The sequence below is a fragment of the Hippocampus zosterae genome, chromosome 20 (assembly GCF_025434085.1).
Source record: "Hippocampus zosterae strain Florida chromosome 20, ASM2543408v3, whole genome shotgun sequence".
In the NCBI taxonomy this organism is placed as follows: domain Eukaryota; kingdom Metazoa; phylum Chordata; class Actinopteri; order Syngnathiformes; family Syngnathidae; genus Hippocampus; species Hippocampus zosterae.
This window is the reverse complement of record NC_067470.1, coordinates 2,845,394-2,871,594: the sequence shown is the minus strand read 5'-3', so window position 1 is coordinate 2,871,594 and position 26,201 is coordinate 2,845,394. Positions and strand designations below refer to the sequence as shown.

General features: G+C 46.4%; 2 protein-coding genes across 4 annotated transcripts in view; one reads left to right on the top strand and one right to left on the bottom strand.

The window, feature by feature from the left end:
* Positions 1-8,918, top strand: part of cdh7a (cadherin 7a) — a 41,541-nt gene extending 32,623 nt beyond the window's left edge. Inside the window, exons 8-10 of the mRNA XM_052054381.1 lie at positions 3,350-3,467; positions 3,690-3,938; positions 7,184-8,918. Of these exons, the coding sequence (XP_051910341.1) occupies positions 3,350-3,467; positions 3,690-3,938; positions 7,184-7,773 (957 nt within the window). The 3' untranslated portion in view covers positions 7,774-8,918. The remainder of the gene's footprint in view (positions 1-3,349; positions 3,468-3,689; positions 3,939-7,183) is intronic.
* A 10,938-nt stretch (positions 8,919-19,856) lies between these two features.
* cdh19 (cadherin 19, type 2) overlaps positions 19,857-26,201 on the bottom strand; it is a 60,001-nt gene continuing 53,656 nt past the window's right edge. The window contains exons 11-16 of one of the 3 annotated variants that reach the window (XM_052054375.1): positions 24,940-25,076; positions 24,743-24,864; positions 23,931-24,048; positions 23,065-23,316; positions 22,482-22,517; positions 21,063-21,215 (exon numbers count right to left, since the gene is read on the bottom strand). In XM_052054375.1, coding sequence (XP_051910335.1) covers positions 22,501-22,517; positions 23,065-23,316; positions 23,931-24,048; positions 24,743-24,864; positions 24,940-25,076 — 646 coding nt within the window. In that variant the 3' untranslated portion in view covers positions 21,063-21,215; positions 22,482-22,500. Of the gene's footprint in view, positions 21,216-22,481; positions 22,518-23,064; positions 23,317-23,930; positions 24,049-24,742; positions 24,865-24,939; positions 25,077-26,201 lie in introns of all 3 variants that reach the window. The other 2 variants (XM_052054376.1, XM_052054374.1) reach the window with 2 other exon arrangements.

The window sequence follows — 26,201 nt, the reverse complement described above, 5'->3', positions numbered from 1 at the left end:
TACTTTACATGGTCGTTTTTGACGGCTAAAAACGCCTTACTATACATGGTCGTTTTTTCGGCTAAAAACGCCTCAATTTACATGGTCGTTTTTTCGGCTAAAAACGCCTTACTATACATGGTCGTTTTTTAGGCTAAAAATGCCTTACTATACATGGTCGTTTTTTCGGCTAAAAACACCTTACTACACATGGTCGTTTTGTGGGGGGCTAAAAACGCCTTACTATACATGGTCATTTTTTCGGGGGGTTTTTTCGGCTAAAAAACGCCTTACTATACATGGTCGTTTTTTCGGTCAAAAACGCCTTACTATACATGGTCGTTTTTTCGGCTAAAAAACGCCTTACTATACATGGTCGTTTTTTCGGCTAAAAACGCCTTACATTACATGGTCGGGTTTTTTTCGGGCTAAAAACGCCTTACTATACATGGTCATTTTTTCGGGCTAAAAACGCCTTACTATACATGGACGTTTTTTTCAGTGATTTTTTTTTGGCTAAAAATGCCTTACTATACATGGTCGTTTTTTTACGGCTAAAAACGCCTTACTATACATGGTCGTTTTTTTCGGTCAAAAAGGCTTACTATACATGGTCGTTTTTTTCGGCTAAAAACGCCTTACTATACATGGTCGTTTTTTTCGGCTAAAAACGCCTTACTTTACATGGTCGTTTCTTCGGCTAAAAACGACTTACTATACATGGTCGTTTTTTCGGCTAAAAACGCCTTACTATACATGGTCGTTTTTTTTGGCTAAAAACGCCTTACTATACATGGTCGTTTTTTTCGGCTAAAAACGCCTTACTGTACATGGTCGTTTTTTTCGGCTACAAACGCCTTACTATACATGGTCATTTTTTCGGTCAAAAACGCCTTACTATACATGGTCGTTTTTTTCGGCTAAAAACGCCTTACTATACATGGTCGGTTTTTCGGCTAAAAACGCCTTACTGTACATGGTCGTTTTTTTCGGCTAAAAACGCCTTACTATACATGGTCGTTTTTTCGGCTAAAAACGCCTTACTGTACATGGTCGTTTTTTTCGGCTAAAAACGCCTTACTATACATGGTCGTTTCTTCGGCTAAAAACGCCTTACTGTACATGGTCGTTTTTTTCGGCTAAAAACGCCTTACTATACATGGTCGTTTCTTCGGCTAAAAACGACTTACTATACATGGTCGGTTTTTTCGGCTAAACACGCCTTACTATACATGGTCGTTTTTTCGGCTAAAAACGCCTTACTATACATGGTCGTTTTTTTTGGCTAAAAACGCCTTACTGTACATGGTCGTTTTTTTCGGCTAAAAACGCCTTACTATACATGGTCGTTTTTTCGGCTAAAAACGCCTTACTGTACATGGTCGTTTTTTTCGGCTACAAACGCCTTACTATACATGGTCATTTTTTCGGTCAAAAACGCCTTACTATACATGGTCGTTTTTTTCGGCTAAAAACGCCTTACTATACATGGTCGGTTTTTCGGCTAAAAACGCCTTACTGTACATGGTCGTTTTTTTCGGCTAAAAACGCCTTACTATACATGGTCGTTTTTTCGGCTAAAAACGCCTTACTGTACATGGTCGTTTTTTTCGGCTACAAACGCCTTACTATACATGGTCATTTTTTCGGCTAAAAACGCCTTCCTATACATGGTCGTTTTTTTTCAGTCGTTTTTTTCGGCTAAAAACGCCTTACTATACATGTCATTTTTTTCGGCTAAAAACGCCTTACTATACATGGTTGTTTTTTTCGGCTAAAAAACGCCTTACTATACATGTCATTTTTTTCGGCTAAAAACGCCTTACTATACATGGTTGTTTTTTTCGGCTAAAAACGCCTTACTATACATGGTCGTTTTTTCGGCTAAAAACGCCTGACTATACTATGTCGTTTTTTTCAGAATCAGAATCAAAATCAGAATCATCTTTATTGGCCAAGTATTTAGAACACACAAGGAATTTGTCTCCGGTATAACACGCTGCATTAGTATCATCGTAAACAAGGACATGACAAATAGGTATGCAAGGACATTTCATAATGTAAGTGAGACAATGTGCAAAGTATCAAGTAGAGCTAAAGTCATCAGTGGTAGAATACAATACGATGACCGTTTGTACAGTTGGTGCAGAAAATCATTGAACCATTTGAGAGTGACCAGTAACAGTATTTGTAGTACAAGAGAGTGACTGTTTAGGGAGTTAATGGCTAGAGGGAAGAAGCTGTTTAAGTGTCTGCTGGATTTGGTGCACATGGATCTGTATCGCCTGCCTGAGGGGAGTAGCTGGAAAAGGTGGTGGGCAGGGTGCGGGGGATCCAGGATCCGTTCCCTTGTCTTATTCTTGCAGTGTGCAAGTCCTCAAGAGTGGGTAGGGCGGTGCCAATGATTTTTTCCGCCGTCCTAACTGTCCGTTAAAGTCGGATTTTGTCCTTTTTTGTGGCGGCCCCAAAACAAACAGTGATGGAAGAACACAGGATTGATTCGATGACTGTCATGTGGAACTGTCGTAGCACCTCCTGTGGCAGGCCATGCTTCCTCAGCAGCCTCAGGAAGTACATCTTCTGCTGGGCCCTTTTCAGGATGGAGATGGTGTTGACTTCCCACTGCATGTCCTGGGAGACTGTGATTCCCAGGAACTTGAAGGTCCTGACGGTTAGAAACGATAACGTTTTTTTCGGGCTAAAAACGCCTTACTATACATGGTCAATTTTTTCTGGCAAAAAAACGCCGTACTATATATACATGTTCGTTTTTTATCAGGCTAAAAACGCCTTACTATGTCAATTTTTTGGGGCTAAAAACGCCTTACTATACATGGTCGTTTTTTTCGGACTAAAAACGCCTTACTAAAAACTGTCGTTTTTTTCGGACTAAAAACGCCTTACTATAAATGGTCGTTTTGTGGGGGGCTGAAAACGCCTTACTATACATGGTCGTTTTTTTCGGGCTAAAAACGCCTTACAATACATGGTTGTTTTGTGGGGGTCTGAAAACACCTTACTATACATGGTCGTTTTTTTCAGCTAAAAACGCCTTACTTTACTGTCGTTTTTTTCATGCAAAAAACGCCTTACTATACATGGTCGTTTTTTTCGGGCTAAAAATGCCTTACTATACTATGTCGTTTTTTTCGGGCTAAAAACGCCTTATTATACTGTCATTTTTTCTAAAATCGCTTGAATATACATGGTTGTGTTTTTTGGCTGTAAAAATGCCTAACAATACAAAAAAATACTACCACAAAAAAAACAACAATACATGATCTCATATTTCAAAAAATGGCTTACTCTACATTTCTGACTCCGTTTTTTGTGAATGCAGATTTTTTTTTGTGGCTCTTGTCCGTCACAGGTTATCCAGACAGTGAGCGGCGTGGACAAGGACGAGCCTCAGAGCGGCCACCGCTTCTTCTTCTCGTTGGACGCTGCCGTCGCCGCAAATCTCAACTTCACCCTGCGGGACAACAAAGGTGAGCATGTGGCCGACGACGCGCGCTCCCGCTGGCTTGCTAGCTAAGCTGCACTATGTTGTTTGTGACTTTTCTCATGCTTTAAATACATAACAGGAATATCAAATTTCACTATTTGTTTAGTTTTTGAATAAACCTTAAACCGCGAGTGGCGCTAAACCACTTGTATTTCTCAGGGACTGAATACATGCGTCATCCTTTTCGTGCACACGTTCCTTCCAGATAACACGGCATCCATACTGACCAAGCGAGGCGGCTTCCGGAGGCGTGAGCAGCCGGCGTACCGGCTGCCCGTGCTGATCGTGGACAGCGGCAGCCCGGCACTGAGCAGCACCAACACGCTGTCGGTCCGCGTGTGCGAGTGCGACGCCGCCGGCGCGCCCCTGTCGTGTGGCGCCGTGGCCTACACGGCCACCGGCCTGAGCACCGGCGCCCTCTTGGCTATCTTGGGATGCATCCTCACGCTGCTGGGTAAGAATTTTGCAGCAGCTCCTCTTCCCGGGCGGGTGCGGCTGGAGCATGTCGAGGATGGCTGCCGGTGCGGGGGTGATGCGTTTGCCTTCCGGGTTTTTGACAGCTGCAGCCCTCACTTGAGAGACCGACTCCTCCAAGGAGACCAACAACCAGCTCCCGCTGCACATGTTGAAAATCTCTTGTCCCTAAAATGACCCTTAAATTCATTTCAAGGTGTTAAAAAAACACCAGCACACAATAAAAATGTTTTAAGCTTGGCACAACTTTTTTAAAAAAAACATTTTACGTACACATACACAGAATGCTAAACCTATTTGAATGTATACTTCTGTCTGGGGTGGCTGGGGGGTTATGGGAAGGGAAATGACCCTTAGCCAGATCTGCTTCAAGATTTCAGAGTTTCCAAATAGGGTCAAATACTGGAAGGCGAAGACGATACACAAATAGCGTCAGAAAGCAGAACACGAGTGCCGGCCGAGTGAATTCTTTGCAGTCGAGATCCACAACAATGTTGTTGACTGAGCGCAAATGTCACACTTTATTGTAGCTGCCGGAGGAGGTCAGCTTTGCAGCGCCAGGCTCCCCCGCCGCCCCGCCCGCTTTTTTTTATGAGATTTTGCTCCGGGGTCGCAAGAAGGCCAAAGCCAAATCTCCACTCCGGTAAACACGCGTGACCCGGGTTAGCCGATTCTGAATAAGAGCCTGCATGTTGACAAGCTCAACGGCGCTGGAACCCGGCCAGCGGAATCAATTAGTCCATGTTGCCTCTTGGGTTTTCTGGCTCGCGGAGTGTTTGCCGCTAGCTGAAGATGCAACACTTAGCGTTGTTTTTCCATTTAAATTGCGCTCACCTTGACCCGCACAGGCAACATTTAACCCCGTTTGTCCAACTCTGGGGGATATTCATCATTGAAATAGTTTTTTTTTTTTTTTGCAGGGGGGGAGGAGGGGTTGTTTACTCTTGCAAAAAGTAGCCACATAAATGCTAAGTGGTTAACCCACTTGGCCTTAGAAAGCGAAAAAGAGTCGCCGTTTTACTCAGAAGGATCAAAGTTAGCTTAAACCAAAGCTGAAATGAGCTCGACCGTAGTGGCCTTACATGCCGACTCGTGGCTCCTATCGTATTTTTACAAGGTGACAAAAGGCACACAAAAAGGATAAAAGGGCACAGGACACATCAGCTCTATCTTTGGTGAAGCAGCATGTGGTTCGGGAAGGTCCTCCGATAACTTCCCCATGACCGTAAACATTTGCAGGAAAGGCTGCAATGGTGGATGGACAACTAAAACGCAAATCACCCCTTGTGGTTTACATTTTTTTTCGTTGTCACAGAAATATTTCCAGTTTTTTTTTTTTTTTAAAGCATCCTGACAACTATCCGGCGCCTTCATTTAGCCGCGTAGGTGCTCAATCCCCACGGGGGCCAATTAGGACGTGATGTAGCACTTAAAATCGTTCTCGTCTAAGCTCAGACGTCTCGTTGGAGCGCTGTCGATCTTGCGTCTTCACAACCATTTGTGATCTTTTGGGGCTCGACGGCGCTCGGCGGACAGCGTTTTGCCGGCGATACAGACTAATTGTTTGCGAAAGGTAGAAGAAGGAGAAGAGCGAGTCGGTTTTTTTGAGGACCGCAGTGACAGTTTGGCACAAGTTTACAAAAGACCTTTTGAGGTTATTTGAGGATACGGGAAGGAAATCATAAAAAAGGAACAAGACGCGCTTTCCTTGTTATTCGCGTTCGGGGAAAAACAGCCAACGGATTTGAAGTGGCGACTAAAATTACCCCGCCTTTATTTTCGCATTTTAACATTGAGTGGAATTGACGCATTCAAATCGATAACGGCCAAGTGTCTTTTGTGCTCGGTGAGAAACAGTCACTGCATTTTCGCAAAAGGTTGCTGCGGAGCATCTGGACTTTTCTTGCTTGTCGAAGACGTTTGACCTTTCAGTCGAAAGGCTTCTTCGGTTGCACATTTTGTCTGATTGGGATTTTCTCTTTTTCGTCCTCTGGAGGTTGCGCTATTATCAGCCGCTGGAGCACGTGGGTGGTGGCAAAAAAAGAAATAAAAAGCCAAAAAACGAATGAGACCATTTCAAAAAATAAAATAAAAATTACCGTCCAATTTTATGAACTGCCCAACTGGACCGGTGGCGGCTGATATCTTCAAACCGGGCTCGTCGACTGGACATTGGCTGGTTTCCAGGCTGCCTTGGCCGGCGTGAAAGCTTCAAGAAGTTCCCTGGAAAGAGCACAAAGTCCTCGACTCACTCTCACCGCATTCATCAGAAATGAGAACACAATCCCGCAAAATCTTGACTCGAAATGCTTTTTTTTTTTTTTTGCACAGATGCCATTTCACACAGAAGTCCGCGCGGCAAGGCGACCCGCATTTCTCGCTGGCATTTTCTTCCCTTTGCTACATTATTAGCGACTCAAGTGGGCAGGAATCTTTTCCTGGCGCCCACTAAGCCCCAAAATAAATAAATATATAAACAACCCAGGGCCCGCCGGAATGCTATTTCACTAGCGCTAGCTTTTGACATTGATGGATGGAGGATCATTAGACGTTTGCCAGTTTGCTTGGGCGGAGTTATTTTCAGCCGCTAATGTACGGCGAGCAAGAAGCCAGGTTGCTTTGGATCTCAGATGCTTCCTGGTTTCCGGGCAAAATGGAAGACGGCAAGGCGGTTGATATAAAACGCGGTGGTTATGCCGCGGGGCGCCTCGGCTCGTGAGACGAAATATCTTTCGGCCTCAACGAGATGCAAACGCAGTTAGCTTATTTGGCTAATACCGGACATGCTCCTGATGCTAGTACGCCAAAGTTCTGGTTGCGGTTATTCTTCCTGAAGAATGACCAATCGGCGTTTCTGCGCAGAAAAACAATTGCGAGGGTACATTGTGTACTCGGTTGAGTGACAGAGTACATCGGTTTGGAGTCGCTTTTGTTCTCTTGAGACGCATCCAAAGTGCGCCTCATTTCCTTGAAGCCGCAGCCGCCATCACTTTGGACAAATTAGCCATCGCGTCGGCCATTATGCCTTCTCCTTCCGCACTTGGCTCTCTTTTGCTAATTGTTGGAAATGTCAAGATGAAATCTTGCATTTCCGCCCCGTCTGAAGTGTCCCCGAGCGCTCGCTAACGGCGCCGTCAAGCATTTGACGGCGCGCGATGGCTGCCGGAAGAGCGCCGTTTGTCACTCGGTATTGACGACTTCATCTCCCCCGCCCGTCTTCCGCAGTGATGGTCCTTCTCATCGTGACGGTGCGTCGGCGGCGGAAGGTTCCGCTCATCCTGGAGGAGGAGCGCGACATCCGGGAGAACATCGTCCGCTACGACGACGAGGGCGGCGGCGAGGAGGACACGGAGGCCTTCGACATGGTCACCTTGCGCAACCTCAACGCCATCCGCGACCCGGCCGTGCGGCGGGACGTGACGCCGGACACGCCCACTTTCTTCCGCTACGCGTCTTCCAGCGCGACGGCGGCGCGGCCGACCTACAAGTCACTCCCGGACAACGTGGTGTTCCGCGAGTTCATCTGGGAGCGGCTGAAAGACGCCGACGTGGACCCGTCGGCGCCGCCTTACGACTCGCTGCAGACGTACGCCTTCGAGGGCAGCGGCTCAGTGGCCGACTCGCTCAGCTCGCTGGAGTCGCTCAGCGCCGACTCGGACCAGAACTATGATTACCTCAGCAACTGGGGGCCCCGCTTCAAGAAGCTGGCCGACCTGTACGGCAACGCGGACGGCGGCGGCGGCGGCGGCGCGAGCGGAGGAGGAGGAGTAGGAGGCGTCTTCCCGAAGCCTTTGAACATCGGCGGACGACACTGACGGATGAGACGATTTAAGTCGGGGAGAGATTCAAAGACGAGACGCAAGGAGTCGAGCGAAAGACTCTTCAAAAAGCTTTGGGGTTTTGCTTACCGCCTTTGGATGGACACGCCTTCAAATGGGGCGACGACGTTGCAAGATTTCGCTGCGGTACAGCGAGCAGGAGGGTGCGTGATGGCGCTAACTGTCCTCCCTGCCATCCTTTCGCGATCTAAAAAAAAAAAAAAAAAAGAGAGAGAGAGACGATCACCAGGCAAAAATGTGTCCTAGTTTGTCTTGAACAGAAGTTCAGTCAACCGGACTCTCGACGGTTGAGTCCAGATGCCTCAATTCAACTCTGGCAAACGACCGAGACTTTACACAAACGTCCACCACTCCCAAAAAGTTTCCAGGTGACATTTCAGGAAGAACCTTCGAGGCGCGCCAAGAACCTTTTCCCAGCTCAACTTTTGAACGCACACGCCCCGACTGTTCCGAGCAGCATTTGGAACCTGCGTTCCGAAGTTGAAATCAAATTGATCGCGCACTTGAGGTTCATCCTGAAACTTGCGGTGGGTAATAGAAGTTTGTCTTGTTTTGATGGAGGGGTGGGTAGGGGGTCTCAAGATAGCCGAGCAACATGCTAAGGAAGTGAAGCAATCAAAAGAGTGACAAGTTTGATGTCTCACACCTCGCGATGTTCAATTGTCGCATTTGTCCTGTTTGTTTGTTTGTTTTCATATTTAATGAGTTTCCTGTCAGAGACAAAAACAAGCCTACTTGGCTTTGCAAGTTTAAGACGGGCTTGTTTTGTTTTGGGGGGAGGGGGGGAGGGGGTGGACACCATTCTTATTGCGCTTGATTGTGACACTGACACCACTTAGACGCTTAGGGGACGAAGAGTGCCAGTCGTACGCCAGCAAGGTGCAACTTTGAAGTTTTTGCTTCTGTAGTCCAGCATATATTGGTCACCTGTATTAATGGAACACAAAATGTATGATAATCATGTGGTTTTCTTTTTATCCCCCCCCCCCACACACACACACAGACTCACACACACTTTCACGTACAACTGAATTGGGTGTTGCTATTTATTTTCAGCAGGCAAGATTGTGACTTTTTATTCTGTCTTTTTTTTCATGAAATAAAATTGATACAAAGTCAAATTTTGCACCGATTTACGTGTCTTATTCGAGGTACTGAGTCAAAGTCTCTCGCTCGCTCGCTTTCTCTAAAATAGAGTGATTTTTTTTTTCAAGGAATCAGCAAATGTTTGTCTGCCCGATTTCAAAATCAGCATCGGCCTAAAAAAAATCAGTTGGGCCGTAGTTAGGAAACACAAACAAGCGTAAGTGTGCGATAAACCAATCTTAGCATAAGTGCTAATTAGCATGCGGCTAAGTGCTCTTTGTCGTTCACATATGAGACAAACACTCGTAGCGGCACTCCAGAAGGAGAGTCGCTGGCAAAACGTGGAGCGGCATAAACAGCGGCGGGCAACGTCTTCGAAAGCTGTCACTCAAAATCAGGAGGACACGAGCGACATGATCCTCGCCTCGAGGGATACTTAGCGGCAATCAGGCGAGGCTAGCCGCTATCAGCGCCAACATCGAGACCTCCGCTGATTGCCCGCGTGAATGCCGTCCGCCTGCCTTTCTTATCGCAAACCAGCATCGGCGGCACAAAATTGGCTCGACGGGAGAAAGGCCCGAGTTCCAGACGGTCGACGCGGCCATGATCAAATGCCCCGGTCTTTGTGATGTGAAATAATGAGTTAGAGAAATCGTTTCCAAACATTTTCCGACATTAATGTGGAAAAACTAAATCATTCCTTTTTTTTTCATCACCATTAATGTGCCCTATTCGGTGGGTGTTCTTCCAACTTGGATGGCAACGTGCTGAGCAAATGCACCAAACATGCACGAATGACATTTCAGCGGCAGCTAATGCTAACATTAGCGCACATCCATCGGGAGCAGCAGTGAGAATTAAACTTAAGTCAAGTCAACTCAAGTCAAGAGTATTTCTCGAGCAGTTTCAAACAGCCATCGCTGCATACAAAGTGCTGTACATGGAGCGATTTAACATACAGAATAAACAGTACGACGAAATGGTAATAAAGGCGGTAGAAAGCACCAAGCGGTAAAATCATGCTGAGTTGAACGCCAAAGAATACAAGTGAGTTTTGAGGAGGGCTTTAAAGATGGGCAGTGTAACTTAACATAAAAAAAAAGCTACCACTAAAACTCATTCACTCCCAAAGACGCTTTTAAACGTCTTTTCAGACTTGGTCCAGAATTGGCTGCTACTCAATGAGTTAAATGGCAATTCCGGAACGTAAAGTTTTTTTCTTATATTACAACTTTTTTTTTTTCCATGCCATGAGTCTTGAAAACTTTTCTGTTTGTTTATCACGCATGCGGGTCATCAATTCACAAGAGACACATTCACAGACAACCAAAGTTAGAAATGTCCATTTTCATGCTCCGTTTCAAAAACATACGCACACAAAATGCAATGTGACCCCGACGAGTCAAGTCAATTTGAATATTCATATGTGTGGTCAAACCGCCGGCAGCTAACAAACAAGTCTCTCTTTTCTTGTGGCTTCAGAGAAACAGAAAACACAAAGAAAAAAAAAAAGAAAGGGAGCGGGCTGTACTGGACGAAGGCTGGTCGTCCTGAGCGAAAGAGAAAAGGCAATAGATCACAAAGAAAGTCAGAGAAGTATGGCGGCACGTCAGGCTACGCTTTTATTTTCTTTCTCGGCAGACTTCACAGTGGGCCGGCCGGCAGCAACGCTAGCAAAACGCTCCGCGGCCGCCGAAGTTTGCGCAGTGCATATTCTTGCCATTGAATATTTATAGCAGCGTTGCCAGCTCCACATTTTCAGCTCCATATGTATCGGGAACGTGGGACGCACGCGTTTGCCATGAAAAAAAACAACCCAAAAAAAACATTGGATTTGGAGTGAAACCAATAAGATGTGCGCTTCAAGTACGGCAATTTGTCCACGTGAATCTCGCTGCTTATCGTTACAAAAGTCTGCGTCAACACGAGTCCGGTGATGATTTTATTTATTAAATCAAATAGAAAGATGACGGCCACGCTACGAGCTGTCAGGACGACACGGGTGCTAATTAGGCGTAACCGACGGCGGCCTCGTTAGCGACGCTTTGTACTCCTACGCGTTTTCATCATCATTAGCCGAGTCGGGATTGATGGCGGGCTCGTTGCGTGGGCGCCGTTAAGTGTTTGTCGAGCACGTCGACATGCTAACGGTTCGCATGCTACAACGCGCCGGGCGGGCCCCAAATCGACGTTGCGAAGAGTCGCTGAATATCAAAAGGATGCGTTTGGCCTCCTTGTTTGGGAGGCTTGTCGCCACCCGCGTTTCCTATAGGGGGCGCTTACGAGGCCAGCGGCGGGACGATTCTTAACTCAACAGCGCAGACTTATCACAAAGCCAAGATAATCATGCGTTATTGCTTTTATCGGCTAGTAAAAATGTCAATCATAATACAAATTCTCGTGCTTCTGATTAAAAAAAAAATGTACGTCTTTATTTTTATTTTACAGAAATACTTTCAAATGCTTTCGGTAAATTACAAGAATTTTCTTGTCAACTCAGTTTAAAAAACATTAACAACTTCTCTCACTGAATAGTTTCTCCCGGTTTTAGTTTTATTCCTAATTAAAGTTTTAGATGGAAAATAAAATCTTTTTTTTTTCTTGTAATACAAACTCAAAAAAATTGGTACAAAATTTGGAACATGATGTTTTTTGGGAGTTTAAAAATGTTAGTTTGTTTCAATACAGTATAAAAACTTTTTCTTGCTCATGTTTCCATTCCATTTTTAATTTTCTTTCTTTCAGTTTTTTTTTGTTAAGTTTTACATTTGTTTCACGCGCCACCCGATATGTCACAACTTTTAGGGGTGTGTAGCATTTTAATTTTTGCAAACCTTTTCATTCTTTTCAGTCTCAAGATTTGACAGGGATGGTTTGCGGGGGATTATGCATTGAAATGCGAGCGACCAGTAAATTTTCTATCAAAGGGCCGATTAAATCCTTCAGCGGGCTTTCAGGCACGGCTGCAAATCCATCAGCAGCCGATGGGGCCCGTTTACGACATGTCGGCGCGTCGGCATTTGGCAGCGCGCTATTTGTTTGAGCTTATTAAACACAACACACAGATTTGCCCCGCCCCCTCTCTTTTGCATATTTTGACATCCAGTCGTCCGCTGCGCCGTGTAATCATTCTGCCGCGATTGAGTTTGACCAGGACTTTGCTTTATGTCGCGCTAATCTCGCCGGGCTTTCTTCGATCCCGACGAGACGTTCAACTTTGAAGCCGGCCGCCCGCCCCGCTGCATTATTTATGGCGCCGCTGCGACGAGAACATCTTCAAATCACAATGGCCATATGTGGCGTGCGCCGCACATGCCACAAGCGGGGGACAAGAGGGCTCGGAAAACATTCGGGTACTGAGCCAAGTCTCCCGCAGCATGGGTGGGGTCAACGCAAAAAGTCACACACCTTGGACGCAATACGAAGGGAAATAGCCCAAGAGAATCAAGTTGTAATATGAAAGGGGGGGGAAAAAATTGTAGTTGTACGAGAAGTTTTATCATGCGATTGTCCAGATATGTTTTTATTCCTCCATTGAGATTTTTTTTTTCTCATCACTGAAAAAAAATATATTTTCTATAAAACGATTTTTAAAAAGTAATTCTGTTCCCTCTTTACTGGAAAGGCAAAGAAAAAGGTTTCCTGTCGTCATAATTAATCAAACAGCTGAGTAAAAAAAGCTCAATTAAATGTTCTTGCAATTTTTAATGAGTAGATTTGGATTTTTTTTTCCCGTGGATTTTACAAAAATATTATAGCTTCATATATTTTAAAAAAATGTTTATTTCCTATAAAATTCAGACTGAAAGTTATGAGTGAGTGCTGAATATTTTCACCCCTCATAAAAGCACTTAAAAAAAATCATATACTCATAGCACACAGACTTTTGTTTCATCCGATCAGAACTTGTTTTTTGCCACGAAACAATGGCTTGTAAATGCCGACTCCAAATATGTCCGCTATTGGACTTCATTCTGACGTAAAAGTTTTTGGAGACGTTGCATGCGTGTAATCGACGGCAGCGCCGTGTTTATGCTGGCTGCGTGCACGATGAGCGCCCCCTGGGGGGCCATCGCAGCATCAAGCATCACCGTGTCTCTCCGTCGGCAGCCATTAACATATCGTGAGCGCGCTCGCTGGGAAAATTGGAGGTCTCCAAAGACCTTGCGGACGCCCAACGCCGTCACAACCGTGTCGTCGGCGATTTTCCGATCATATCCACATTGCGTTTGTATCGATCAAAAAATCCCAATTGCAACAATCAGTTGTTTTGTTCTCAACAATTACGAGACCGCAAATAGTTCAAATGGACCAAAAGCGCTCGTTAGGCAAGCGTAGAAAACCTGAGACGCTTTAAGCAAAGTGGTACGATGAAATGCTAATAGGCGAGCAACATTTAAGCAACGGTACTTCCTGTTTGCGCTCTTATTTGATTGACAGCGACGTTAAACAGTGCCACAAATCTTGTGTTGAAAACAGATTATGGCGAACCCCGAGGATGTGTTGGCATGCACGTGAATTCGCGCAGCGTCCTAGCAAGTTACAACGGTGTCTTTTCCGAGCGACATAATTTTTTTTTCTCCGAACGCCGATTCGAATTTGCCGTCTTTTCCTCCAAAGACTCGTTTGAAATATGGAAGACTTTGGTCAGGTTTGTTTGACGGCATTAAGCATTCAAATGAGCCCGCCTAGTAAATCATCAATCAAAGAGCCTATTCAGTGCAACGGGCGCGCTCTAACGCGCCGCAGCAAATCCATCAGCAGCTGATGGAGGCTTTTTACGACGACGACGGCGCATCGGCATCAGCCGCTTTTCCTTTCAGCTCATCAGCCGCAACACGCACGCGCACGTAAAAGCGTCTGAGGGAAAATCTCGGCTTTCGAGAGACCCAAGACTTTCGAGTTCCCCTTCACATTTTTTTTTCCCCTAAAACACCTTTGAAGGTCAGCAGACATCGCGGCCGGCAATCATGCGCCGCGTCCTCGGCCAACGAGCGAACATCTGGCAGATTGCGAACGAGCGCGGCGGCCACATTTATTCCCCCCCCCCCCCCTCCCCCTCTCCTTCCTCCAAATGGCGCGACGTGCCGGATACCCGCAATGACGGCAAATTTAGCTCCAGAGGGATGTTGGCGGAAATTACCGGACGCTAATGTACTTCGTTTAAGGGAAGGAAATGCAGCAAAACACATTCACAAGAAAACGGACAGAAGGGCACTCGTGTTGAAGATGCTCAAGAGCAACAAAAGTCCTTCGGTGGCTTTTAAAACTAAGATTTCACTTTCCTTTTTGAATTGCCAATTTTTTTAAGTGCTACTTTTTCCTTGTAAAATGAACAAAATCTTTTCAAATAATGATCAATTGCACGATGTTTGAAAATTGCATTTTTTTGGTGCAGAAGTAAGAACCATTTAGATTTTTAAATATTTTCCTTTTTTTTTGTAAGACTTTTTTTTAATTGATAAAATTAATATTTTAGTTGGGCGGCCCGGTAGCCCAGTGGTTAGCACGTCGGCTTCACAGTGCAGAGGTACCGGGTTCGATTCCAGCTCCGGCCTCCCTGTGTGGAGTTTGCATGTTCTCCCCGGGCCTGCGTGGGTTTTCTCCGGGTGCTCCGGTTTCCTCCCACATTCCAAAAACATGCGTGGCAGGCTGATTGAACACTCTAAATTGTCCCTAGGTGTGAGTGTGAGTGCGAATGGTTGTTTGTCTCTGTGTGCCCTGTGATTGGCTGGCAACCGATTCAGGGTGTCCCCCGCCTACTGCCCGGAGACAGCTGGGATAGGCTCCAGCACCCCCCGCGGCCCTAGTGAGGATCAAGCGGTTAGGAAGATGAATGAATATTTTAGTTCTATTGAACTTTTCTTATAAAATCAAATAAAATTACTGAAAAACTATTTTCTTGGAAAATGTCTTTTTTTTCTACCAACACTCACTCTTCAAATGTCAAACTGTTTTCTCGTAATAATCCACTTTTTTTTTTTTTTTTGCATTGTGCTCGTCACTTTTGGCACCCTGAAATGTTGCTGGCACCTGACATTTTTCCCTCCACCCCAAACTCGACTGTTTACAAGAATAACCTTAGCTGACAAGCCACATGCTGCTTCACCGAGATGTTATCGACTCATCGAAAACGGAGAATTCCATTTACTGGCGGTGTATGATTTCATTGCCATGAAGATGAAAGTATTTGTCGCCTGCGTTGTCGCGGGCGGCAAAAGGAAATTACATCAAGCGTGCAATCTTTCATAAAGAGCCGGCAAAGTGACAGCGGATGCTGACAACGAGGACGTTTCCTGCGTTCTCATGCTAATCATTCACGACAGCGACTCCAACGGTATCCAAATGTAGAATTTTTTTTTTCCCCCAAACCTCTTTGTGGGGTTGTAAAACATCTAAATGTGACCTCACAGAGACAAAAAAAAAAAAAAAGAGAGGCGTCCGCTCAAATGTTGTCTGGCATTCAGCAGACTTTTGTGCAAAGGAAGGAAGGCTTCACCTTGCCAAGCAATAAAAACGCACGACATCCCGAGATGCGCGTCGCAGGCAGATGCGCTGCAATCTATTTATGATATGCGCACATAGACGCACGCACACGCGCGAGTCGTCACAAACATCAGAGGGGTCGTTAATGGAGGCGGACAGCTTGGCTGCGGCAGAGGAAATGCACGTGGACGTCCCCGTAGGACGCCGGCACTCTCATCATACGACCCCCCCACATGCAAACGGCGACGTCTCAAGATTCGAGTGAGCAGACGTACGAGTTTCTCAAGATACGAGTGGAACTACCAGTTGAGGTTTTTGGGCAAACCAAACGAGGGGGAGGGGGGGGCGGGGGGGTGGTGCATGACATGTTTTGTCATGAAAACAACCGCATAGCTTTAGGTCGTTAGCATAATGCTGACACGCAATGCAAAAGGCCAATGAGAGGTTGATTTTTGAATAAGTGGGGACATGCCAGCCAAATTTCATCAAAAAATGTTTGTTGGCTGCAAAACAAAAAAAAAAAAAAGGGAAAATTTCTAGGAGTCAGAATCTATTCATGAAAAAAATCATCATATGAGATGAACGGATGTGAAAGAACTCGCCTGGTGATCCCAAACATTGCTATCACAATCCTAACCTTGCAAAATGAGCCTCATGCTGCTTCACCGCATCCCCGACTTGCAATGGGCCGCCATGTCGCATCGCGCGCTGCTCGATTCCCATTCAGATAAGCCTGAGTGACAACATTGCTATTAAATTGTCTTCCGAGGGCTAACGCTGTAAAGTGTGCTACTTCTTTCATGGGGGGGTTAACTAAACTGCTCAATGTCAACACGCTGCCCCCCCCACCCCCCTCCCTCACATGTTGACTGGCCGCCACGGCACGTTCCCCAGGCCCTGCTTAGCATTCCGGCGTGGGTGTTTCCTAAAGGTTAGCAAACCTAATTAGAGATTTATGCGGGATGTTCAAAGGTCTCTTCCTTATTAATGATGTGCAACTTGGCCGACGCGGCGTCCATGACGCCGACACGCCTCGCAAGGAGGCGCATACACAATGCATCCGGGTGGCCGCCGCCGCTGCTGGACGCGCAGGTAATGTCACCGTCCCCGTGCAATGGAGAGAGTTTCATTCGCGGAAAATAACAACGACCAACAGCAAATCTTAATCCGAGACAGCTTTATGTCCTTTGACATATTTCTAGCGTCGATTTGAAAAAACTTTTTTTTCTAGCGTGTCATGTTTTTGAGATTTTTTTTTTTTTTGGGCTTTTGATGTTTGACTGCAATGCGGATTTTACCGGGCGTTATCATTTATAGCTCTGACATTTAAATAAATACAAATTCTTGTGTTTCTGGTCAAATTCCTTTTTTCGTCTTTTCGTCTTGTTGCTGAACCGAACCCTTCATTATTCATATGACGAAATACATAACCATATGATGTTTTTCAAATGATTGTCTCGTCACTTTTGTCTCGTTCGGAAGTACTTGAGCAACAAAAACACAATCTTTCCGAGGCCTTTTTTTTTTTTTTTTTTTACCCTGATGAACTCAACTTGATTTAATGAAGTTATCTTGCATTGAGGCCGCTGTGTTTACAGCGAGTGCTCTCTGCGCTATGTAAATATATTTGACAAGACACAATGCACCCCCACCCCCCCGCCCAACCCCGTCCAAATAAAATTCAATTTCCATTTATTACTACCATTCGGACTTGAATCAATTATGTATGACAGCTAATTAGCGGTGCGCGGTGGCGGCGGCGGCCATCGCTCTCTGCAGTGTCAAAGTCGACTAAATCAAGCCCATGTCACCCGCTGTGGACAAAAAAAAAAAAAAAAACTAACTTTTTTCCGCCCCCCCGTTCTGCAGATTAGAGGAAGGGGAATTGACTAATCATCCAGGAGTGTGTGCTTCTAATAAGGCAAGAGAAAATGAAGAGGAGCAAAAGTGTGTGCAAGTCATCTCTCATTCCGGTAGCAGAAGGAGGTAGTTGTCAGCTTGGTTTTTATACTTTTTGTTGAAGGATGACGCAAACAACAAAAGCGCGAGTGGCAAACGGCGAGCGAGCAAGCAAGCAACGGGGAGCGCGTTCGGCCCACTGGAGCTTTCCCAATGACCTTTTTTGACGGATGTACTGCCCCGGCATCAATCCTTCAGTGGCGGCTGGCGCGCACTGAGAATAATGTCCTCTTTATCAATGACACGTTTGACACTGCACCCCCACCCCACCACCACCACCCCGAGGCCGCTGCCATCATGTAATAACGCGTTCATACAACGGCAACGCATGCAAAGATTAATAAGACATCACCTCGAGCGCATGCGCTCCGAATGGACTTGGACTGAGAAGGATAGAAGACAGAAGCACCGTCGGGAGGTGGTAAGAAGACCACGAGATGGTCCAAGAATGACAGAATGATGAAATATCAATGACAGCTGACTCAACCCCCCCCCCCCCACGACTCCCCCTCCAGTGAACCCTATGGCACAGGAAGCTCGAAGCTGTTCTTGCAAGCTCATGATTATAATGCCGCAGCATCACAAAGGCGAAAATGTTGACATCATTGGAAGAAGCAGCTTTGCCGAAAATTAGCCACGGAGTTGTTCGGCAGATCTCGTAGGGCATCATTACGGCCGCTATCAAAAAATGTTGGAGATCAGGAACCAAACGCTTGAATATTGATGATTGCGATAAGCAGGCCGAACTCGCCGTCCTGCCTCTGGTCATGCGATTGCGGCTCGCGAGTAGAAGTTAAAGAATCGATATGTGATAGAAGCTTGCCGTCCACTCCCACACAGGTCGTCATTGACTCTGGCACTCGTTTTACAGCTCTGAAAGCACTTTTGGCGGTTTTTTTCCTCATCAAGTCATGACAAACTTGTCGTGTCGGCGAGCCGTATACAAACTTTATTATGCCATGCACACCCTTGGGTGTCCCAATCTGATATCAATCCGATATCAGTCACATACACAGTATCAGATTATAACAGTCTACAAACAAAATCTTTGATATTCTTAATTTATTTTGTATTTATAAACGGGTCATTGTCTCATTCGATTGTTGCTGACTTTCTTTGTTTGAACAGTCTCACTTGATCTTTGAACATTTCATACCAAAAGATTAAATGAATAAAAGCATGTATCATTTTGACTGATATCGGTCTCGGGCAGGACTCTTAGCTTATGTATTGGTATCGCACCGGCAAGTTTTTTTAAACATTTGAATGCTAATGGGCCTTTTGGGTGGCTGTTACATCCTTACATTACACCATCCAACAGCGATTTAAAAATCGGTGGCTCGTCATTCAAACTGAATCTCGCACCCCGTACGGGAGTTGAAGTTGGGTTCTGCGATATCGCTTAGTGTGCGGCGGGTTTCGCGGGTGCAAGTTTCTGGGTTCCGCAAAAACATATTCGGAACATAGCGCCCTCTTGGAAATGATTACAACTGCCCTATTTCACGTCATTCAAGATTCTCAACATTTTCCTCGACACATACTAGTCAAATCTTTGAGTGGATCCAGGTGAAATTTGACTCCCAACAACTTCATTGGTCAGGTACTTTAAGGTACTTGTAGCACACAAAATGACATTTCAATATTTTCAGTTTCGTTTCATTTGGGTCATTGTAGAAAAGGTCATCAAATTTCAGGGTGAAAGAATGACTTTGGAGTATTCTATCGTTGTCAAACGTCAAAGCCGGTTTAAGTGTAGGTATGTCAAGCTTAAAAGGGGGGGGGGGGGGTTATTCGATCTCAAAATGAATCTCTTGGATCTTTGTGCCACGATGGAGGCTGCCGTAATGGCTACAATTACACAAAGAAAAGGGCCAGCGAGTTGAAATTAGCCGCGGTATTCACGTGGGCCGAGGCTTTCAAAGGACAACAGGAGCCGAATGACTTTTGAACACGACGCAACGATTGGAGGAGGACTCAAAGAGAAGCGGCATGGACGAAATCAATTGCCTTTGTGTCAGTCACCGGCCGCCTTGAAAGCCCGCTAGCCCCTTTCAGGTGAACCCCTGCGTCTTCAAGCGGCCACTTTGAGGAATCGTTGAATCTAAAAGGCCAAGTGTGCAAAAAAAAATAAAAAAATCCTGCGAACGAACATCGCTAGCGGACTGGATCAGCTGAGTCGAGCACTTGGCGCACAAAAAGGCCCAGCAAGGGAAGAAGATCGACATTTTTTTTGACACTTCACTTCATAAGGAACAACTCGCCGGCGTCTGACCTTCAGCCCAATTAGCGAGACTGAAGGGGGCGGGGACGCTGCTGCTATGCAATTACCCCGCGAGCTGACACCAACGCCGCTCACGCTCAACACTATGCACGCCACTTTTTTTTTCTCTCTTTATACATTTCAAATGGAAAACTTTTGCTCCGGTAAAATGTGCCGCTGTGATTGGCTGTGACGGCGCGAATTGATGCTGACTCACCGGCAGGCTTGATATGATGCAGCACGATGCATATTTATCACGTGAAAGCCCTTCAGGAAATATGATCTTTATTTAGAAAAATACACTAGTGCACACACCCCCGCTTTATGATGAGCATTCACACCTGCCGTAAATAATAATCCATTGTAAATTGCATCGTGAAATGAAAATTACAGGTCAGTAATACTGTATGTGGGTCTTTTACATGGGCAGAATAATACGGTAGCGAGAAGCAACGTATTAAAGCATAAACGATGACAATAAAATATGAAAAATAATTCAAACTTTTTTTTTTGGTAAGGCTTTTTTTTGTCCAACCGGTCGATCGCGGTCACTGCACTAGTGGTGCAGGGGGAAATTAACCGATTTATATTAATTAACTCATTCAGTACCAGCCAATTCCGCACCAAGTCTGAAAAGACGTTTAAAAACGTCTTTGGGAGTGAATGAGTTAAATATTATAATTATGTCTAAATATATATTGATACATATTATATACGGTTATCGCACTTTGTGCCTCTTTTTCAGGCTTTTGTTGAGAAGAAGTACAGCGGGACGATGGTACAAAGCCTGACGGCCGCGTGGTAAACAAAAAGAGGCACGGAGTGGGAGCATGACGACAGTGTGCTCCACTAAAGTCTGAAAAAGAGACGCAAAGCAAGAACACGGCAAACACCAAGGCCCGAAAAAGAAACACAGAGCAAGAATAAGAAAAGCCCGACACCCCAAAAAGTCAAGCAAACAGTGAAATGTAAAAAAAAAAAGTGTGACAACAGTGACCCTGAAGGAGAAGCACGACGTGAGAGAAGTGAACCATTTTCGATCCGAATAGCACCGCAATTAGCAGTGAGTGAGCGTGGCTGCCTCATGCTTGTTTTTCTTTTCACACCTGGGATTGGGCTCATCAAAAGACCGTGTCCTCCTCCACTCCGCCGTACCAGGGCGACAATCTGGCCCAAGGAGATGTGGGAGTCGAGGCAGGCCTCTCCAAACCGCACGACTCGAGCGAGCTGAGCGAGCCGGCCGAGGATCCCGAGCCTTCGTACGCGTACGCCGTCAGGCAGTCAAAAGGCGGGGCGCACGGGTCTCCGTCGGCCTCGTCCAGCCGGTCCAAGATGAACTGCCTGAAGACGTCGTCCTCTGGCCCCACGAGGTGAGACTCTCGCAGGGACATGCGGATGCTGGCCCGGACCTCGTCCCGCGCCAGCCGCTTCTGGCGCCTCCTGGAGTGTGGGCGCAGCGGGACCACCGGGAGGCCCGGGTCCAGGCCCGGCGCACCACTCTGGGCGTAGTACAACACCTTCTGCGACACGGTGTCGGGCAGCTCCAGCTCCAGCTCACTGGCCTTCTTCCGCGCCGCCTTTTGCTTGCGTCTGTGCCGCCAAAGTAGCAGCGTGAGGACTGACGATGCTGCAGAAAACAACATGGCAGCGTTACATCTTGACGCAAAGAATGAATACATTTTTTTAAAAAATCAGCGGGGGTTTGTCAGGTGCGACATGGACACAATTCTCATCTTTTTGGCTCTTAGCATCACTACAATGGTTGTGAAAGGACGCAAACAAAGTTGACCTTGACAGATTGGATGTGGATGCACTCAAAATGAAGCTGAAAGTCTCGCTGCTCGCATATCATATCCATTCCAATTGTGTCCATGGGCCTGACTGCAAGTTTTTAGTTCATTATGGGTGGGAACGCGCATTAAAGTAAGCATTTCACATGACATTTTACTTTCTCTATAATTATAAATTGTGAGAAAAGAGGATGAGTAGTAAGCGGTGTAGCGGGCCCCAATATGGAAAGACGATACCCAGCTTAAGGTGTACCTTGGTAATCTCTAATCAGACACTACTAGTGCCACTTGCAGTCTGCGAGGATGCAATTAACAACTAGGAAACTAATATGCTTCACAATTAACACTACTTGACCCAATAAGTAAGGATTGTGTGACGCACGAGTAGCTTTTTATCAAGGGTATATAAGAAATGTTCAAAGGACTTCCTAGAAAAGCTGCTTGAGAGTGTTTAGTACGTTCTTGACACCCAACTCGACACCCAACTCGTCCACGCATGCCTTTTGTCAGCTTGCTTCGTGCGCGCAGAGCATGCTAGAACCTCCCCTCAAGATCATTCCGCAAACTTGGAAGCATACTGAGATGCTAGCTGCTAAGACGAAGAACGATCGGGGTCTCGTCGTACCCCTGATCGATTCATTATTGAAGAGGTGCGTCCCAATACTTTTGTCCGCGCAGTTTTTGAACCCAAGCAAGGGGATCAAACAAAAGGTGCACCTTCGAGGGACAAAAGCCATTGAAGTCCAAGAGTGTTGCGTTGATGCGATGCATCAGCAGTTGTTTTTCCCTTTTCTTTCTTTCTTTTTTTTCCCCTTCCTGCAGCCATCCTCTCATCCGTCAGGGGTGTTAGCATAGCGGGCATCGCCATTAATCTTTCATAGCGTGGGCGCGGGGACCACACCGAGCCGCAGAGGTCATAATGAAGCTCTTCACTATGCCGGAGACGTCGGCGTTCCCGTGATGATGGAGGCCAGCCGCAATGCATCACGTCACCGTCGGCTTTCGACACGGCCAGAGCGCCAGTTCACGTCGCGACCGGCCATTCAAAGGCTGTTCTGTTAGTGGGACGTTCCCGCTTTTTAGGGAGACGTTTGTGTACTTGCCGTTGCGGGCGGGGATGCTCTAGTTCAGCGGATCTGCTGGGAAAGAAAAGGAATAAATCCAGATTTTTTTTTTAAGGCGCAGGGGGGGGGGGGGGGGGGACCTATGGAGCGAGAGACTTGACATGGCCAAAAATGCTTTGAAGAGTGGCTACAAAATAAAAGTGCATTTAGTCAGTGACCAGGCTCTTGAATTAAAATTACACTATTTGCCGGGGAGTGGAACCAACTGCGAATAGTGAAATGCTGCGAGTAATTGATGAGAAGAAGAGAAGGATTGGGTCCTCCCAAAATGTGAAACACATTTTTTTTAAAAAGGGCATCTTTTTCAGGCTTCTGTGTGGGATATTATAAGGTAATTAATTCCAAGCTTTATTGTGTCATTGAACACTGTTTTCATCCTTTCCCTCCACTCAATCGGTGCTTCTTTTACAAACTTCCAAGTGGCACACGCAACTGGAAAGATTTGTCTGACTCACTGCGGTTCTTTTTTTTCAAGCTGCAGATTGTTGAACATTTGTCATGTCACGCTTCTTCGTGCTTCTTTTTCGACTGATACCGCGATGCCGATCTGTCGCGAGCTCACCTGCGGCCAAGAGCAGGCACACGAGAAGCGTGACAAAGGTCTGCAGGGTGACCCCCATGGAGAGAGCCAGGGCCTCCACTCCCCCGGAGGGACAGTGGCCGGCGGGCTGGCAGCTGCACACGCTGATGGTCAGCGTAGCGGTACTGGACATGGCCGGCGAGCCGCTGTCCGTCACTACCACGGGCAGGAGGTAGCGTCTCCGGTCCCTGCGGGTGAAAGTGCTCCTGCGTGCCACGATGCCCGCCGTGTTGTCTGCAGGGGAGGAGGATGGGACACTTCTCAGTCAACATGCTTGAAAAAAACATGTGAGTGCTGATATTTTTAGTGGGGGGGGGGGGGATAAGCTGCCTGGGTGAATATGGAACACATTTCAAAAGCTGAGTGAGATAATTAAATATTCAGCATGTGTAAAAGCACATTTGGAATATCCGTTTCAATACTTGCTGGAGCTTTCCGAATGGAACATGGCACCAAACGGACGGCAGATTGCGCGGCGGCCGTTCATTTCATGCACAGCTCAAGCTCCTTCCTTTTCACGAACAACAAAATTCACTTATTGTGCTGCATTTTCGTCGCTCGACGTTCAGCAGATTGAGCAGCGGGTTTTTCCACTGCGACTCCACTTGCATATAAAAGAGTTTAGCATTTCAAATTCAGGGTGAAGATGGTCGAGCATATAATTTTCAGAACAGTATATATTTTTTAAAATTCTCAAATTACCAAGCAACAACTATAATCATATGCTGCCCGCAGCTTCGTGCAGATGCGCCGATTTATTTCGACCATGTCGTCATTGGCGACTAATAATAAAACACACAGACATATTAAGTCCTACAATATGCGTGAGTGGGTTGCGGCGACGGGACCTTGGTGATCGCGAATGGTGAAGTTCGGATTGATGTGTTTGTCGGGGACCATGGAGAAGTAGAAGTGGTGACCCTCGGGAGGCTGGTCGGGATCGGTGGCGCTGAGCAGCTGAATGAGCTGAGACACAAAAAGACGCGCGGGGGCTGAGAGGCGAGGGCAGAGGCGCCGCGCAAATCTGCGAGGGCCGCGCTTCACAACAATCAACAACGTTGAGTGTGCTGACAGAGCCTGCGGCAAGTCAAGCGACAGCCTTTCAGACTCTCACCCCCCAGAAAATAGTCATAATCATAATATTAATAATAACATTCATTCATTTTCCGTACCGCTTGATCCTCACGAGGGTCGCGGGGGGTGCTGGAGCCTATCCCAGCTGTCTCCGGGCAGTAGGCGGGGGACACCCTGAATCGGTTGCCAGCCAATCGCACAGAAACGAACAACCATTCGTACTCACACTCACACCTAGTGACAATTTTAGAGTGTTCAATCAGCCTGCCACGCATGTTTTTGGAATGTGGGAGGAAACCGGAGCACCCGGAGAAAACCCACGCAGGCCCGGGGAGAACATGCAAACTCCACACAGGGAGGCCGGAGCTGGAATCGAACCCGGTACCTCTGCACTGTGAAGCCGACGTGCTAACCATAATAACAATAGTAGATCAATCTGATCTGAGGTATAGTTTGATAAGGCCAGAACGACGACGCGTTGCTCTCTCCGCGCTTCCTCCCAGGCTGACATGAGCAACCGAAATCCAGATCTACAGTAGAGCTAGCTGTAAATCGCAAGCATATCTGCGCTTGATCACGCTCGTACCTCCCCTGCCTGCGTCCCCTCGCAGATATACGGCTGGTAGTGGCCAGCCAGCTGCGGCGCGTTGTCGTTTATGTCCAGCACCTGGATGGACGCCAGGACCGAGGAGGATAAACTCTTCAACGCTGAGAGAGGAGCGGCGAGACGTTAGCGTAAAGAACGATCAATGTTTTTGTTCTTGTGGGAGGAAGAAGACTTACTGGTTTCTTTGGCGACGACGGTCAGGTTGTGCCAGGCGCACGTCTCTCGGTCTAGAGGCTTGGCGATGGTGATGGTTCCGTCATGTGGGTCGATGGAAAAAGCCTTTCCTGCGCTGCTGTGTTTATCCAAGGAATATCTGGGGGAGGGAATCACAGGCAGGTGTGGATTTCATTTTTTGGCACTTCAGGTGGGAGTGCACGATTATTTTGTTGATACTTGATTGACTAAAAAAATTGTTGGCGACCAGTCCAGGGTGTAGCCCAAAGGCAGATGGGCTAGACTGCAATAGATTATTCCATCGAATTTAAAAAAAAAAGTATTTTGTATTAAAACGTATTGCAGTCGAATTTGTTCTAGAATTTCAATTATTATTGCTGTTAATTAATTTGACCTCAATTAATCATCTCGTTCACATTCTCTTCCATTTGTCTTTTTTTCTTCTTTTTTTTTACAATGGCTCAGTCCGAGTTAAATTCTCAATACTCCAGCTCACCTGCGGCCCGAATACTTTATTCATCCGCTGGTGTTGAGGATACTGCCTATGTCCACACACATAAACAGAGTACATATGTACTGCGGTCCAATATTTTTGACCATATACACTATGGGAGAGGACACCACAATGAAAGGTGCCTTTGTATCTCTCATAAATTGAGCCATGACAACATCCCAGTCCAAGACAATGGAGGCATCCGTATCTGCCCAAACAAGCAGCACGTTGTTGATATGACAGTACAGTCGGGGTACAAGCATCTATTATATGTGATGGAATGAAATTAACCGAACGCCCCGCATTGAATTACACCGGGCTGGCCAATTTTGCCACTAACAACGTGGAAAACAAGAGCAAACTTCATCATTTTTAGTGGAACTTTGCAAAGCCCTAAAATGTCAGCCAGGATGTATTCGTCACGGCGACAGCGTCACCAAAGGGACACTAATGGACGGCAGGCGGCGGATGATGTGCGGCACCTGCCACTGGCAAGCTCGCCTCCGACGGACTCCAGGCAGGAAAACGTGCCTGACTTGCAAATGACATCAAATCTCAATTCCGTACGCCGCCTCGCAGGGCGCTTTATTACATTCCCACGTCCTGGCTAACGTCACTTTGTGATAATACCGCAAAAGATAGGAAAAGCCTGTGAGGTATGATGGAAAGAAAAAAATCATGATGATTTATTCAGCGGGGCTCATTTCCAACTAAACTAATATGTGATAAATATGACCGGATACAGAGATCAAGGGTAAAACTGGATGCACC